Source organism: Fringilla coelebs (assembly GCF_963513975.1).
Source record: "Fringilla coelebs genome assembly, chromosome: 10".
NCBI classification, from domain to species: Eukaryota; Metazoa; Chordata; class Aves; order Passeriformes; family Fringillidae; genus Fringilla; species Fringilla coelebs.
This window is the reverse complement of record NC_140036.1, coordinates 15348287-15365243: the sequence shown is the minus strand read 5'-3', so window position 1 is coordinate 15365243 and position 16957 is coordinate 15348287. Positions and strand designations below refer to the sequence as shown.

The following is a 16957-nucleotide window of genomic DNA, read 5'->3' as shown; positions in this document are numbered from 1 at the left end:
TGGGAAAGCCACTAAAAACTGAGATGAATGGAAGAACGATTTGAAAGGCACTGAATACAGTAACCTCAGGGCCTGGGTCTGCCCTGTGCAAGGGGCAGCTGTAAGCACAGCTCAGCCCCATTCCCAGCAGGCTGGTAAACGTTGCAGGGTTGCCCATGTAATTTTTTCCCATATCTTCCTTTCCATCTCCCAGCAAATCAAGCTGTACCATCTAAAGAACAGCCTCGCTGCTCACCACTGTCTCTGAATTAGGCTGTCAGGGTCAGTCACATCTTTTGCCCCAGCACACTGATGCAGCTATGGCAGCACGGTCTGGAGGTCACCAGCCAACGTGCTTCTGCAGTGCTCTGCCCTGCTGAAAGTACCCTCAGAGCAGCAAGAAGGGGAGTGTCACCCTCTGCTAATAATGTGTCCAGCTGGTCAGGTGAAGTGAGAAGGATTAACTCATGCCCAAGCTGTCTCCTCAGACATGCAGGAAGGAATTTCATGCTTCATGCTATTAGTGACTTAAATGTTATGGTTGCCAAGATTTAACCCATCTGTGGAGACAGCAGCTGGGGGAGCCTTGGTTTTCCTTTTCTAGAAATAATGCCAAAAAAGTGTTTGAAAGTGTTGAAATTACATCTTGACACTTAACCCCTCCACCACTGTCTGTTTTATATTTAATTTATAATACAACTATATATTTTCATACCCAAACCCTAAATGAAACCATTTGCAATTATTTTGAAGTGCAGTTTTTCAATTGACCTGATCTAATTTGAGGTTTATAAATTCACCAGGCTTCTTGAGATTAAAGTGTTCTGTCTTCACTTAAGTATGGAAACATTTTCAAGCCTCAAAAAATATCCCACAAAGGGGAAAATGTCTGCTGCTCTGTTCTCCTCGCTGTCTGAGGAAATGAAGGACAGTCACAAGATTTAAAGCAAGTCACTTACCACACTTTACTAAGTTACAGTTCAACTATAGCATTTGACCATGTGCCCGTTTTTAGCACAACCGCCACATTTCATTCGTGCAGCTCAAAACCATCTCCTCTGCTCAGTCACTTCGAAAAATGTGTTTCTTCTGCAGTGCTTACAGAAAGTGAGTTTGTGTCCCTGTGCATGAGTTGCCAATGTTATTTATTCCAGCAACTTCCCTCCCCTCTCCCAGCAGAATAAGCAATACCATGCTCATGTCCCTGTGCATGAGCTCTCCTCGGTCTGCTGTTCAGAGTGCAGGAGACAATATTTATGTTCATTAGAGCTTGGGATGAATTGCCAATGCAGAAGAAGCAATGACTAATCTGTGTGGCTTTTCTTCTGCACTCATTGCTGGGTCATTGTGGGAGAGTCCTTGTGCTGGCATGATATTGTGAGTCCCCCAGGTTTGGTTAGGAGGGGTTATACTCTGCAGCATTAGGGCAGCGGGATGAGCTGCAGCCCGTGGGCTGTCACTGCACCTCTGGTCCGCACAGCCTCTGCCACCTTGCCATCTGGGATGTGAAGTTTTCAGGAGGAGACTCAAACACTCCCCAGCTCTAGCCTTCTGTGGCTCTTGCAACCCAGAAGTCTTTCCCACCAGTCAGAGTTTTTACTTTGTGTCCCATGTTTAAACCTAAAATCTGCAGAGCAACCCCCTTTGGCTTTCTGTGGTTTCTGAAGAGACAAGTATTGATCTAGGGAGGTCAACTCCAACCACCACTTGCTAGATGCTTGCTCCCAAGCAGCTTGTTTCCACTTTGCCACTGATTGTGTTATACATATTTAAGTATCTTAATTTTAACTTGCAAGATGATTATGATGTCCTGGTCATTATAGTTCTTTTTTTGTGTTTTAGTGTATCTTTGCTTGGGGTTATTTTTCTTTTTGGTAATTAGGGTGCATTATTCTCCCCATGTGAGATTCTTTTTCTTTGCCATAGATGTTCTGCCCTCAAGAGACATGGACCCAGACTCAGCCTTAAACATTGTGCCAGCCTTCCATTTGGAAATGGATGGCTCCTTCGCTATGCTTTTCAAGCCAAAAAAAGTTAGTTGGATTTGGAGACACAAGGGCACTCCCTGCCTCTTGGCCAAAAATATGGGAAAAGAATGGTAAACTTTACCCTCAGCCCACACTAGATTTGTGGTCTATATTCTTATGACATGAATGTGACCACAACCCTTAGGATTGATGTTTCTTAGCTGTTTCTCATCCTTCTTCTTTGTGCCTTGCCTTAGCTCTCAGTGTAGCTCATCAGATGCATTAAGCTCTACCTGTTGATTACAGAGCAGGCTTGCAACAAAAGTTGGAGAGAAAAGAAGGAAAATAGACCTGTTAGGCATTTTTCTTCATCTTGTTCCACTTTTTGGAGGTTGGAAAGCTCCAGGAGAAGCTAGGAGAGTTAGACTAACCGTGAAAGAACAAAATCAAGAAGCCAAACTTATAATCCCACAGGGATGCTGTTCTCATAATGTGCAGAAATACCTTTGTGCAGGTTGTTAGCTGCTGGGGCAGCACTTAGGCATGTGGGATAACCTGATTAGAGAATCAAAGAAAGCCTGGTAGTTTCACAGGCCAAATCCTGCCTTACAGCAACCTGATGTCAAATGGGTGTGAATCAAGGAAGCTTTCCCTTTGGCATCATCTGGTAACACCTTGAAGGGAAGGGTCTGAGCCAGCCAGGGTTCTAGCAAGAAGAGAGGCTTAAGCAAATACACTCCCAGACAGGGAGTGAGCTGGAGTCTGAAACTAATGACTTTGTTTTTCCTCACTGGTACAGACTTGGAAGGATGAAAAGAATATATTTCTCAGGTCTGATTTTCAGATTGTATAGAAGGCTTAATCAGGAGTTGGTTAATTTATAATGCTTGTCTTACTTAGCTGTGAGAAGGTCAAACTGTGACCGAGCTGAGATTTGGGAGCAGAAGATATGTGTTTTCAGAAGGTATGATCCAGCAGAGCGATTGCCTGCTGTCCTGGTCACTGCAAAGCTTCCACCAAAATCAGAGTTAACATGGGATGTCAGACAGGATGGTTGTACTGATCCCTTGTGGGCATAAACTCTGTGTGCCCAAAGTGTGTGAGCGGGAGTTACATCTGGCCCGTGGTGAGAGCAGTTCCAGCTCATGCTGTTCAGTGCTGGACCCCTCTGCAGCTTGGATTGCTGCTGCAGGTGCCTGCTCTGCTCACAGTCCTGGGTGGGCTGCAGTAGCAGACCAGGGGAACTGCTGGACAGATCAGTCCCCAGTGTGGAAGTAAGCCACAGAATTCCTGGTCATGTTGTGGGGGGTCAGTATTTATCAGAATTCAAAAATCAGGCAGGAAGGTTTATGGGAGAAGCATGCACTTGAGGCAAAGTATGGGGAAGCCAAGCTCTGACTCAGGAAGTGCCTAAACCAATAATCAGTGGAGACTGGAAGCAAATCCCAAGGAATTTCTGTTTTGCTTACTCTGTTCTCATACTTTGGCCTCTGTTGTTGCCAACTGTTGGAAATGAGGCAAGCGGTGACTTGGTGAGGCAAATGCTCCATACCTGAACACTTTCTGTATTCAGAAAGTTTCATGGCAAATGCTTTACAAATGGCACAATCTTGATCAGTATCCTCAGGTATCCTGCCGTCCCTCCTTGGCAGAAAAACGCAGAGAACCGCATTGATGCCGACTGAGATGATGTGATCTGCTTATGTAAAGCAAAATGGTAAATCTGCCAGGTTATTTCTCCATGGAGAAAATTATTGACCTTGCTTTTTCTGGCATACCAGCCACCGTTATAATGATGATGATGGTGACAGCAACCAGACAGAAAGGCCAGCAGTCATTCTTTCCTGCCCATTATTACAAGGTATAAAGCAAAATCCAGCCTGTATTCAATGCTAGTCTGGCTGTGTTCTCCTTACAAATGCATGAGGCAGTTCTCGTACGGGTTGAAATTCGGGACTTTTCATATTGACCTTTCTAAAAACAATCCTCCTGATCCTCTGGTAGGAACTCGTGTATTTCTGTGTTTGTACCTTACCAGTGATGTGCAGCCCAGAGATAATGTCTGAAAGCAAATATGAGAGTGTAGAACCTTCTGAGCTCCTGGGTGATTCATCTCCTTACATTATGTTTTGGTTGCACATGTAAGGAGTGGATCTTGCCCCTGAGAATACTGGCTCAAAGCAATAACAATGCAGTCAGTCAAAGCACTACTTTCTCTGGGAGTTTTGTTGCATGAGGAAGCAGAACTTTAGCCTTCCTGTGTTTGTCAACAAGATCTGCCTTTCAGCAGCTTTCTGTATTTCTGTCCTGTTAGATTTTTTTGCTTTATTTTCCCACCCCCTTATTTCTGTCTATCTAAATAAAAATCAATAGTGTAATGATATATTTTTATTTTTCTACTTCACCCAAGATGCAAATACTGATTGATAACATTATTTGATAACTTCAGGTCCATCAAGCAAGAATAGTAGGTGAAGTTTGTTTTTCTAAAGTCCAGTGAAATTACCCGAAACAGATTTATTGTTTGCATCTATGTGGTTTGCACTGTCCATTCATGGCATGTGTCTTTTAAAGTGCTTGCTTTGAAATGGGGAGTTACCCAGTTGGTGTCAGAAGGGATGGTGTGGCTCACAGACAACCATCTGAAACGAAATTATCTTGGTGTTTCTATAATTAACTGCAAGGGTAAGTGAGGGTTGAAATGAGATGAATCATTCAATGGACCCCACTTGAAAAGTGGGAATTTTTTTTGGCTCCAGCACTTTAGGAGCAGGCTAGTATGTAAAACCTGTGCAGCAAGGATCATGGCACTTCACAGTCCTTATCTCAAACATCGTGGGCTAGAGATAAATGAAGCATTTAAGTCATCCTGAGCTCCTGTCCTTGCGGATGCTTTCCTTGCAGCCACTGCTTTGTTCTCTGCCCAGACTTAGCAGTATTCTCTGTGGTGAGAGAGGAAGATCAAGATCTTTGTACAAGGGATCTTCATACAAGATAAAGATATTTTTATGGGATCTGCATTGGCAAAGTAATTAGGGGGTGTCTGTGTAACCCCGGGAGTTTGCATTTCAGTTTAGCATTGCCCTCTGTGGAACTTGTCTCTAATGAACTCCGCTGCAAAAGCTCGCTTAGACTGGGCAGCACAGAGGCAATAGCCCAGGAGTTTTGGCCTCACAGCTCCTTCATGTGCTCCTGGCTACAGAAGCTGCTGTGTCTCAGATAACCCACCTGATGAGCCATCTCTGATCACTTGTCAGAGCTGCTGAGAGAAGGCTCTGGTTTGTGTTCTCACACTGTTCTAAAGGCTTGACCCAGGCCCTGTGCTCCCTGTGCTGTTATCATACTCTTTGATAACTGTTGACTGTATTGCACTTTATCTAGAAGAAATGAAAAGAGGGTTCCTAAAGCTTCCAAGCAGACCAGCAGCAGCCTCCAACCCAGCTGACCTTTTAAGTGTCCTGCTGAGATGGTGCTCACATGTGTTGTGTATGTTTTCTTTGCAGAATACACTGGAGCAGTGCAGTGTCTGTGCAAAACCCATCATGGAAAGGATCCTCCGAGCCACTGGGAAGGCCTACCATCCCCACTGCTTCACCTGTGTGATGTGTCATCGCAGCCTGGATGGGATCCCCTTCACTGTGGATGCTGGTGGCAACATCCACTGCATTGAGGATTTCCATAAGTAAGGCCTAAGCTGCTGTCACTGCTTTGCTTGTTGTATTTTTGCCCCTAAAAACTCTCCTTTTTCAGACTGATCTTTCAGGAAGTTCTGAACCCTATGTCACTTCCTCCCAAGGCTCTTAAATAGTAGGGAGAGCTTTGCTCCAAGCAGCCATGGCATACAAGGTTAATTGGTTAGGGGACGATTCTGCTTGATCTCTGTTTTGCTTAGAGCTGAATTGAGGGATAACCTCTGTGTCCCTCTGTTTTAAGTGCTCTGCCTTCCCCTTGCCTTTCACTGTGCATGGGCGTGTTTCTCTTCACTGTCTCTACCTGCACTTTCACATCACCACCTCCCTGCCTCTTCCACTGAGCAATTAAGAGAGGTCCTGTCCTCCTGCACTCTGCAGGTGTTTGCTTACCTGCTAGAGAGATCTCAGTGGCCACAGGCTGCTCACAGCTCCTTTTGTTTCTAGTTGCTAATTAGCTCTTGAAAGCTACTAAAAATACAGCCCTGGTAATAATTTATAGTGAAACTGCTATTTAAAGTAAGTTGAAAGGTATAGCTGCAAGTAATTTCTGTCACTGACACACTACCACCCCCATCATCACAACTAATCTAGGGAAGACAGGTAGATATAATCAGAGCACAAATGTTTGCCCTGTATGGAAAAGACAGATACATTACACCCCTCAATTAAAAGATTAAATCAATAGTGACAAATGTGAGTTTATATCTCAACCATTTACCTCTTAATTTCTAAGCGGGTAGACTTAATTAGAGCCTCATGACATCAGTGTGTGGGTCTGAAAGCTCAAAGAAGCTGACTGACTTGACAGAAAGGGAAGCAGCCACAATTAACTGGCATGTTAGAATCCAACAGGAGGATGTTCCCTGTAGCTCAGCTAGGCTGGGTTAATTGGCAGCTGCTGTGTTGCTTTGCCTGTGTTGCTGCCAGTTGAGTGTAAGGTAAAATGTGGTCCTGAGCACAGGTCCAACAGGAGTTTCACACACCACTCAGTCACCTGAAGGACTTCCCTCACACCCCTCAGCAATTTGGAGAGTGCCCCTTCCCAAAGCCCTGCAGGCCAAGGGCTCACATGCTTTCAGGAGAAAAAGAGCTGATGTCCCACATTGAAGCTTTTTGGCAGTGACTGCATACAGACCTCAGGGCTCTGAGAGTAGAAAGTGGGAGGCTGTCAATGCAAGGAAGAACATAAAAATTGTTGAGTGAAGGATTGAGGGGAAGGTGATGGGAATAGCACAAGACCCATTGTGACACTCAGAATGTCTTTGGCCAGCCCAGTTTTAATTGATTAGGGATGACATGTCCTCCTGATCTGGAGGTTGAGTGTTCTACATCTACATCCTCTTGATAACAAAACTGTAGCTAATGCTCACACTGTTACTCAACTACTCCCTGAGCTCAGGCCCCACAGTAACAGATCTACATCCCCTGAAATCTGCAGGAATGATCTCAGGATCCTGGGAGATAATATTTGTCTTATAACGAATTACTCACAGTAGCCTGAACAAAGAATTGTTGAAGTATTTTTTAAGTACCACGTTTGAGCTAAATGGCACAAGGAAGGGCCTGCATGAGGCAGCACATAATTAATTGCCATCACAGCTCCGGTCATATCATGATCCATTTAAGTTATTTTTCAGAGCACTCGTTATAGCCACTGTTTAATTCATTCTTTCATTAGATCACAGCTGCACAGGCATCTTTCATCTGCTGCCAGTGAAATTAATATTTTTCTTTATTCCTAGTACAGATAGATTTTTTTTTTCTAAGACAGTTAATTCTGAGGTGGTTCATGTGACAGGCTGGGTGGCAGAGTCAATCCTTACTAGGCATTTTAGAAGAGAAGGGCCTTTGATCTCCTTGTGTTCTGATGTTTGCCATAAGCTTTGCCCTCTGTCACTCCACAGCCCCTGACCCTGGCTCTCATTACATGGCAGCAGACTCTGTGGGTGTAAATTTCCTTTTTTGCAGGCAGAATTTACAGCCAGGAAACTGGTACCAGTAGGTTTTGAACTAAAATAGAGAATGAATCACCACAGGCTAAATGTTCCCAAGCCTGGGAGCAGAGGTAGCCACTTCTTGTGGGACCTGAAGGGAGCAAAACCAGAAGGAATACAGAACATGGGTGAATTATCCAGAAGGGCAAATGGTGAGCAATGGAAGGGGAAAAGAAAAGGTTGTGCTTTTCTTGATCCCTGAGCTGACCGTGATTCAAGTCAGTCTCTCCATGCAGTGAGTTATTGTCACTATACAATTGGAAGTCAGGCTGACTGGAAGAGAACATTGGGGTGTCTGCACCCAGACCTGTTCCCTTTTAAGCCTGGACAGCACCCCGTTGGTTAACTCAGTAGGTTTTAGCTAGAAAATGCAGCAAGTCAGAATTGCCCTGATGCTTCTTGTCTGAGAGTGAGCACAGCCAGAAATGTGCTTCTGTGTGCATAAGTGGGTAAAATGGCTTGAAAGTTTAAAGTGGGTGACATAAACCTCAATAAAGTAGTGTTAGTGCAAGGCAGTTCTTTTTACCATTTCTTTTCAGACTTTTAAACTATTTGTCCCAATCTCCAAATTTTAATAGTTTGATTTTTATTTTCAAGAGATGCTCTTGAAGCAGATCCTGGTCATCTTTCTAACTGTGGGATTTGCATGGATTTTCGTAGAGGCTGAGGGTTGTGGCAGTGCATAGGTGCCACAATCGAGGGTCATTCAAGAGGCACTTTAGTTGTTAATTAGGGCAGGCAAAATGCTTTGCTGTCTGTCAGAAGTTCTATAAGTCCTCTCCTAATAAATGTGCTTTAATATCCTACATGCCTGAAATTGCCTTGTAAGACTAAAGTGCTCCTGCCTGTTTTTTTCCAAGAAGGGAGCTGTGCAGAGCTCCAGCCTGTGTTGTGTGTGCACATACGTATGTGTGTGTGTGTTGGTACAAATTCACACATTTCTGGCTGGCTGGTCCAGTTAACAAAAACTTTTGCTCCAAGTTTGAGGATGACTATGCCTGTCTCTTGCTCCCTCAGGAAATTTGCCCCGAGGTGTTCTGTGTGTAAGGAGCCCATCATGCCAGCCCCAGGACAAGAGGAGACCGTGCGCATTGTTGCCCTGGATCGTGACTTCCATGTGCAGTGCTACCGGTGCGAGGTTGGTATTCCAGGCACAGCAGGGACAGAAAGCAAGTTAAGCGTGGCTTAACTTCATCACCACCTCACAGTGCCCACACAACAGGCATACCCTCTTGTAACACTGGCTCTACAATCAAATTACTTCATTGACTTCAACAAGCAAGGAATTTTTCCTCATTTATATCCACACAAATGACAGGAAAATCAGGTCCCTTGTTTATAACAGGTTCATTAGAAGAGCAAAAGAATGTGACTCAGGCAATTAGGTCTTAATACTGGAGAACTTCATAAATTATAGCTTGGACACAAACGTAGCTCATCTTTATGTTCTTAAAATGAAAGCTAATGCATGTTAGGATTTGAGCAAGATTGTACAGGAAACTCAGCATATGGCTCTGGGTTGAAGAATTTTAATGGACACATAAACATGATCATTCTTGTTTTGTGCAATGCTTTTTATGCTACTTTTCCTGTTCAGTTTCATTACACACTTCATGTAATTTTGATGGTAAGAGTCTGAAGACAGAGAATAAAAATCACCTTAAAGCAATTAGCATGTGGGAACAGCTGTGTTAGGGAACCTTCAAGAATTCTTCAGTGCTAGTGTTACTTGTTGGATAATACATCAGCCAGATGGCAGGGTAAGAAAATGAGACCAAATATATTTCTTATTGCAGTTGCAGGTTTTAATGACCTTAATTGGAAAGAAGGATGGACTAAGGTTTAAAGGTCTAGGCTGAAACTTGAGGCATCTGGTTCAATTCTCAATCTGACCTTGGCTTTCAGGGTACATATCAGCCCATTACTTAGGCCCACTATTTTTTAACCTGCTGGGGCATTCTTACACTAAATTTTGTAGAGCCTAATTCATCATACAGCACATCCTCATGCTGGTTGCTGAGATACCTGGGTTTTCACACACATGGATCATCAGCAGTCCTGGGCCAAGCAATTGCCTGATCACGAAGTGTGGATGATTCCCAGCTTTCCTAGCAGCTATACTCAGCCTTAAAGCTTATAGGCTGAGCTCTCTGGAGCAGGTTTGGGGGCCTTGGAGTGGCGTTTCCATGTTCCTGTCTGACCTCCTCCTTTTTGCCACAACCTTTTTGGCCAATTATAATACAAACACAGGTGACACTTCTGGTAAGGGGAGACAGGCAGGCACTTTTCTTAGCTGCCACTCCGGGAACAGAGGCTGTAACTTCATGGCATTAACTCTTCCAAAGGAGATTACCTATAGTCAGATATTGGTACTAAACTTTTTCCCAGTGATGCTTCTTTTTTATCCTTTTTTTGAATTAATAAATATGTGCTTTAGTTTGATGTTTCTCCAATGCTAAAGACCTTTGCTTCCTCAAAAATGTGAAGGGAATAATCTCCTTTTATTTTCAATTGGATTAAATTCAGCAGGGAGCTTGGGAACCCATCTTCTCTGCAGCATTGTCTCTTATCAGAAAATGGCTTAATCGTAAAAGACATCACGTACCTCAGCTTCATGCTTTGCAGTGACTCAGGCTGGATCCTGTTACAAGGTGGAGAGTGAGGAGAGAGTTTCTTTGACTAATAGATTCTTTGCTTAATCTTGTTCTTTCTTATTTACTTTGCTCTTCCTGTTCACTTATTTCCTAGGACTGTGGTGGCCTCCTGTCTGAAGGGGACAATCAGGGCTGTTACCCTCTGGATGGGCACATCCTCTGCAAGACCTGCAACTCTGCTCGGATCCAGGCTCTGACTGCCAAGGCCAGCACTGATCTCTGAGTATCAACTGTGACCCTCCCCAGGATGCCCATTGGGGAATATTGCACAAGCTTTGCATGATTTCTTTCCAGCCTAGGGTCTGAATCTGTTATTGAAAAAAAGAAAAAAAAAGAAAAAAAAAGTAAAACTGGAAGGCCTTGGAACAAGAGGGCAGTTTGAGAGGCCATGTTCAGACTGCCCATGACAGGCACCTAATTTAGACACAACTGTCCAGGAGGGCAGTGAGTGAGTCAGAGCACCTGCTCTGTCTGCAGCTGATGGAGTTAAGGGTCACAGCACCTAAGTTATCTGCCTGTATAAGAAGGTCTGAACATGGTCCTTACTATGCTTCTGTGTTTGATTCATTTTTCTTAAGAAGTACATGAAGGTAAAAGGTGAAAGATGGCTGAAGTAGTTATTTCTCCCAAGTTATTTTGAGAACCTGAGCAGCTCTCATTGAAGTCATGGGACTTCAATGTCTGCTGATGACTTTAATAGGATCTGTGTCACCAGCAGAAGTAGCTCCACTGTCCTAAAAGGTGTGAGAGCAGACCCAGCATTACCACAAACAGTGCAAATGCAACTGTACTGCAGCTGAGTGTAGGTGTGATCATGTATCCTTGGGACACAGACTGGTCTTTTCTTAGGCCCTTACTTGTCTCCATTCCCTTCCAGTTCAATAGTGTTTTTCTTTTACTCATGAAAATCTACTTAGCTATTGCATAAATTTATTCAGTAGTGATGCTTCCAATTCACAATGTATGAGCAATCACAGAAAGATGTGAGCTTGCACACACTGTACACTACACACACACTACACACACACAACATGCTTTTGATTCAACAGAGGCACAAGCCAGTCATGTCCCTTGAGAAGATACTTAAGGGATGTGGGGCTGGAAACACATTTCTGAAATCCCAGTGGTTAAAAAAAAGATAAAAATTACTACATAGAACTGCAGTGCAAAGCGATGCTCAAAAAAATCTAACGCCACCCTCTCACAGAGCCCATTCTAGTGGGACCACTGGCAGTGTTGGTCTCTGGGCAGACATTCAAGCAATAAAGTCTTTTTCCATCTCCTGTTATTGCAGTGGGAGGATTTTCCTTCAACAGTAACAGGGATTGAATCAGGCTTTGGGATGATACACATTTCTCTGATGTTAACACATGTGATCTGTATTTTTCAATTTAAAAAATCAGGTCTTGTTTCAACAATGGCAAAAAAATCATCCTAAATACATGTTAAGTTTTCATCCTAAGAAAGCTAAAGATGGTATTAAACCCTTCACTATGCCATTCCAGAAAGCAGACAATTTTTTTCCTCCATTTTCATCCCAGCTACTTTTAACTTGCCTCTGTGAAATCCATGGCAGTAGAGTGCAGGGCCAGCAGCAGCATTTTCATCTTCAGTCCAGAATCAATATATATCCCAAAGTAAATAAAACCTGATCATCCTTTTCTTTCACATGATCATGGGTTTAGGGTTTCTTTAGGTTTTTTTAGTTTGGTTAATTAAAAACAAATCAAAAAATTAGAAATCTATGGCATTCTGAGCAGCTATAATAGTCTTGTTCATGAAACCCATAATAACTAAGGTGCAAATTACATAGTGAGGGAGTAATTTTCATATCACTGAATTGACATTAATATCTTATTTGCAGATGTAATCAAGGAAAATACCTTTCTTTGCACTTAAATTAAGAAGCAGAACTGAAACATTGCAGGCTGATGGACCATAAAACTGACAAAATGTAACTTTTCAAGAGTAAGTTACAAGATCTTTTTTTCATGCATCCCACTGAAAAACTGCAGTAAGAATGCAGTGCTTTCCTCTTTGTATCAGGCTTCTTTTATAGAGAATAATTATATCCACTAATGCTGAAAAGAAAAATTAGATGAGCTGAACTGATAGGAAACAAAGGAAAAATTGTGATGTGATACTGCAGCTCCTGCATATGGTGCATTTCTTCTCAGTTTAGCACTAACCTTTCTGGAAGAGCACTGTGATATTCAGTAGCTTCAGCTGTCTGTGGTAAATTCAAATACAGAAATACCAGTCTGAAACCTCAGTTCCTTACATGGTTTATATGTTGGCAAACTTCACCAGTGTCAGGGAAGTTTCCCAAAATTCACAGCTTGAAATGAATCCTTCTTTGTAGAAGGGTGGCATCATTGAGCAGAAGACTTCCTTCACCACCGTAGGGGCTGTGCTGAAGAGTTTGACTTTTTATACTGGATTTCTACCCTGGCCTGCAAGAATGTTACTGCCTCAGACATAAACAGATTTTTTGGCACCCTGGCTCCCACCAGGTTCCACCTGGGCTCCTGCTCCCTGAGCCGTGGTATGTAAGGTCCTTCTGAGCTCGCTTCTTGACACGCAGTCTGCACCACCACCAGTCCAAAAAACCCTGCAAATACTGAGCAAATCTAGTTTGAACGGACCCTGCAGAAACAGGGGAGGTCGGGGCTGGGATACAAGCACAGGTGATAATGTGATGCCTTTGGGTGCAGAATGAGCCGTTCATCAGGCAGAAAAAGTAGCTCTGATCTTCCTTACTCTTCTGAGTGTTAAATCAAGTGGCTGATGAGACTCTCAAGCTGCTGTGCCTTCCAGCAGAATGTGGCCTAGACTAAGGACTGAGTTCAGAGCCTTTGGGCTTTTTATGGCCCTGCCGTAGGCTGGACTGGAGCAAGTCATATGATTCCTTGTCTTCTGCCCTCTGCATGAGAGAGCTGCTTTGCAGTTTCCCAGAGACATTATGGGGATTAAAGTAGTCACAGACTAGCACAAACTACTGATTTCTGGAGCTCCATTTTGTCTTTCCAGAAAAGTCTGCTAGTATGTAGGCCTGGGATTTCAGCCCATTCCAATGCACGCGGCCAGCCAGGAGATCGAGCTCTGAATCCTCTCTGTTATGAGAGTGCTGTGGTGAGTTGGGCTGGCATGCAGGGAGGTGAGAGCCAAACTTTACAAGCCTTAAATACTTCATGGATGAAATATGATTGACAAAGATTGAACAGTGTTGATATTTGAGGTGCTGTGGCTGGTTTCTAGACCTGACACATCTGTGCAAAGGTACTATGATGGGGTTTTTCTCACCCCTAGACACCAAAGCCCTCTGCCTGTTGGAAGGAGGGAGTGTCCAAAACCCTCTTCTTTATTCTGTGTGGTTTTGTTTTCCAAAATTGCTATAAATATATTTGAAAGATACTGTATCACAGAGGCTCTCATCACCCACATGTATATGGAAATCTCCCTGCTGGTGCTTCAGGATTTAATAAGAAATGCTGGTGGGATTTATCTCAATTGCACTGCAATTAAAAACCACTGGGATATGGCTTCATCACAATGTTTATCACATACTTATAATATATCATGTTTATCTGTTCCAAAGAAGGAGTCTTTTTGCCAAAGAGACATTGCTTTTCTCAAGTTGGACCTTCTTAGCCATGACAAAAATTCACATCATCTATGGCTGTGGTAATGTCCAAACTGTTCCTTTCAGAAAGAATTGGAAGATCACCCCAACATTTCTGTTCAAATCTGCAGTTTCTGCTTATGCTGCTTTGTCTTTGTCTAGCATTTGTTGGCAAGTCGGGCCTGATCCCATGATTTCTGTGGCCAGACAGGGCCCAGGATCAGGTTCTAATTTAGCAAAATATTTATGTCCTCTGGGTTTGTTTAAGTGCAGACTTAAAAGCCATTGCATGGTGTGACATAAGCCATTAAGACCAGACTGGTTCTTTATTCTCTGATCATACAGGTTTGATCTGGGTAGGATGTGGGCACAGTTAAATTTCTATCAAATTATCCAGAAGACAGGAAATGGCTCCTGTGTCACCCTTATGCCAACTGCAGGAGAACACCACAGATGATCAAATGTAACATTTGGATGACAGGAGGTTGAGTTGTTAAAAGATGAGTGCTTTGTGTTGGGTGGTTGTGGCACCTTCCATATGTCACAAGTAGCCCTACAGCCAGATTTACTGAATCTTTGAGCAATGGCTTTAAAACTGTCTGCTTAAACTTCCTTCAGGAGACTGGGTTGCCTTGGTTACAGCCCAATCCTTAAGCACATCCCCAAGGCTAACACTAGTATTTTGTGAATGTGATGGTTTTATTGTCACTTATTTTATTCATTGAACATTGCTTTTAAAAACAGAAAGTCACACCAATTCTTTAGCCTATCAGATAACACACCTTTAATTTTGGTTTTGGGAGGGGTGTTAATATTTTAATTCTTAGATTTTTATCATGGCTGCAAAATACTTGAGTAATGACTTAATCATAGAGGTGTGGGAGTACCAAAGTGTTTATCACTCTACATAATGGTGTTCATCCTGATAGCAAGCATGAGCAAGGCTTTAACAAAACACAGGCCTTAAGTTGACTTTCTGCCTATCAGCAAAATGTGCCTGAGAAGAATGAACAAAAAAGAGTCTTTAAAGAAATGGTGGTTGTTTAAAAGAATATGCAACAACTCTGTCTGAAATCTCTTTGGACCTGTTATGGCTGCTGCCTGGCTTAGGTTTGATAAATGCTGGTTCCTTTTGATTTTGGGAAAGTCTGGAAGGCAAGGGATAACAGGACCCAAGAGAAGGTCCTTGAGAGAAATCCCATGTCAAGCATAAATGTTAGACACCTGGTGCTTGAGCTGAGTGGCTCAGAAAGGGTTTGAGTTGCTGACTGGTGTCTGATGGTGTCTGGTTCCTGCAGTGGGGTCACAGTGGGGATTTGCTGTTTGTTCAGCAGCCTGGGCGGACAACACCTCACACAGGTTCCGTGCTGCAAGCTGGGGCTCTTGGAGAGGGGTGCTGAACCATCCCACTGTGGTGGAATTCCCATGAGAAAAAACCAGTGATGGTAACTGAGGGTTTGTTGTGGAAGGAGGGCAGGAACTGCTCCATAACCTAGAGGTTAGTAAAATACAGACCAAGAGAGCTGTGAGAACACTATTTCCAGTTAGAGCTGGTTGCAATTTTTACACTAAATTATGTGATAGCAGAAGGGCAATTTTCTTAATGAGAAGTTCTCGCTTTTTGCAATGTTACCCACAGCATTTTTGGGGGTTGTTTTTGCTGTTATGATTAAAATTATACTGAATTTTTATCTAAATAAATTTCAGAATTGTTAACAAATATTTTTATTTTTCAAAGACCCATGTCTTCTTTCACAGTTGTTTGTAGTTCTTGGGTTTCTTCTGCTGGTAAATTAAGTTTCTGTTACAATTTTGAAAACATTTTTGGATAAAAATTCTACTTAAAACCAAGCAAGTGTTCTTGGGAAATGGTTCAGTATTGGACCTGGTGAAATAAAAAAAGCTTTGAAACTTTTTACAAGATTTTTCCTATTTTTAACTAGTTTTGTTAATTTTGAAGTCACTGTTTCCTTTGTTAGAACAATCCAAGTAATGTGACTCTTAAAATAACAGTGTTACTTCTGTTGGATTAATTTTTGTTATCCGTCTTAAAGCCATGGAGGGGCTGGCTATAGGGACTGCCAGTGTCTTTTTCTGTGGCAACTGCAATTTTTTTCTTCATTTTATCTTGGGGTCTTTTTCTGTTTGGATTTTTCTCCTGAAATTGCTGAAGAATACAGGCACATTATGGCAACTGCCATGAAAATCAAGAGATACTGATTGAATTTCATCTCCTTTCTGGGCTTGGGAATGGCATTTTTACTTAAACATTTCTAGAAATATTACCTGTCTCCCTCAGCATTTCAAGTTTGAAGTTGCAACAGTTGCTTGCCCAAATGTCATTTGGAGCCTGAGAGAGAGAACAGACTTTACACATGTGAAATTATAACATTCATCCAGCATCTGAAAATCTAAGAGAAAAAGCACAGCCTCAGTAAGTTTCCTGGTGTACACTGAGGAGCAGCTCTCACTTCAGCCTGGAAATTTTCTGCTGTGGTCTGAAAAAAAGCTAAGTTCCACCCTTGAAGAGCAGTCTGGCATACACACACAGGTCAGGTGTTTGTGGGGATATAAGTGAGCAGAAGTACAGGCTGCAAGATTGACTGGTGCTACTCACACTGCACTGGGCTTCACATGGAGTGTGTGGAAGCGCTGGGTTTATCACGGTAGCAAGAGCATCCAGTTAGAACTTTTTTCTTTTTTTTTTTTTTTAATTTTGCTCTTTGTCCAGTATTGTTATCCTACTTAGATGTTTTAGAAAATGAGGAAGGAAACAGAAGAAGCCCCAGTGGTGGCATTACCTTTACATATCCAGGGGTTAGAGTCCCTCCCCAGGAACATCACACTTGGGGTGTCTCTGCTTTCCTGCCTCTGCCTCCCCTCGTCCACAAGCCTCTCTCTTACCCACTTTTTCCATGTCCTCAATGTGCACTCATCTTTGCAGTAAAGATGGTTTCTTACTTATTTCACCGAGGTATTGTGAGTCTTAGCTAGTAGTTGGAAAAACTTGTTCAGATCTTTAATCAAGTAGTTTTGTGTGTCCTTAGTA

General features: G+C 42.8%; 1 protein-coding gene across 1 annotated transcript in view; it reads left to right on the top strand.

Moving 5' to 3' along the window:
• The window catches only part of LPP (LIM domain containing preferred translocation partner in lipoma), a 255865-nt gene extending 244768 nt beyond the window's left edge, over positions 1-11097 (top strand). The window contains exons 9-11 of the mRNA XM_084212312.1: positions 5450-5628; positions 8650-8770; positions 10381-11097. Coding sequence (XP_084068438.1) covers positions 5450-5628; positions 8650-8770; positions 10381-10509 — 429 coding nt within the window. The 3' untranslated portion in view covers positions 10510-11097. The remainder of the gene's footprint in view (positions 1-5449; positions 5629-8649; positions 8771-10380) is intronic.
• Positions 11098-16957: the final 5860 nt, after the last annotated feature.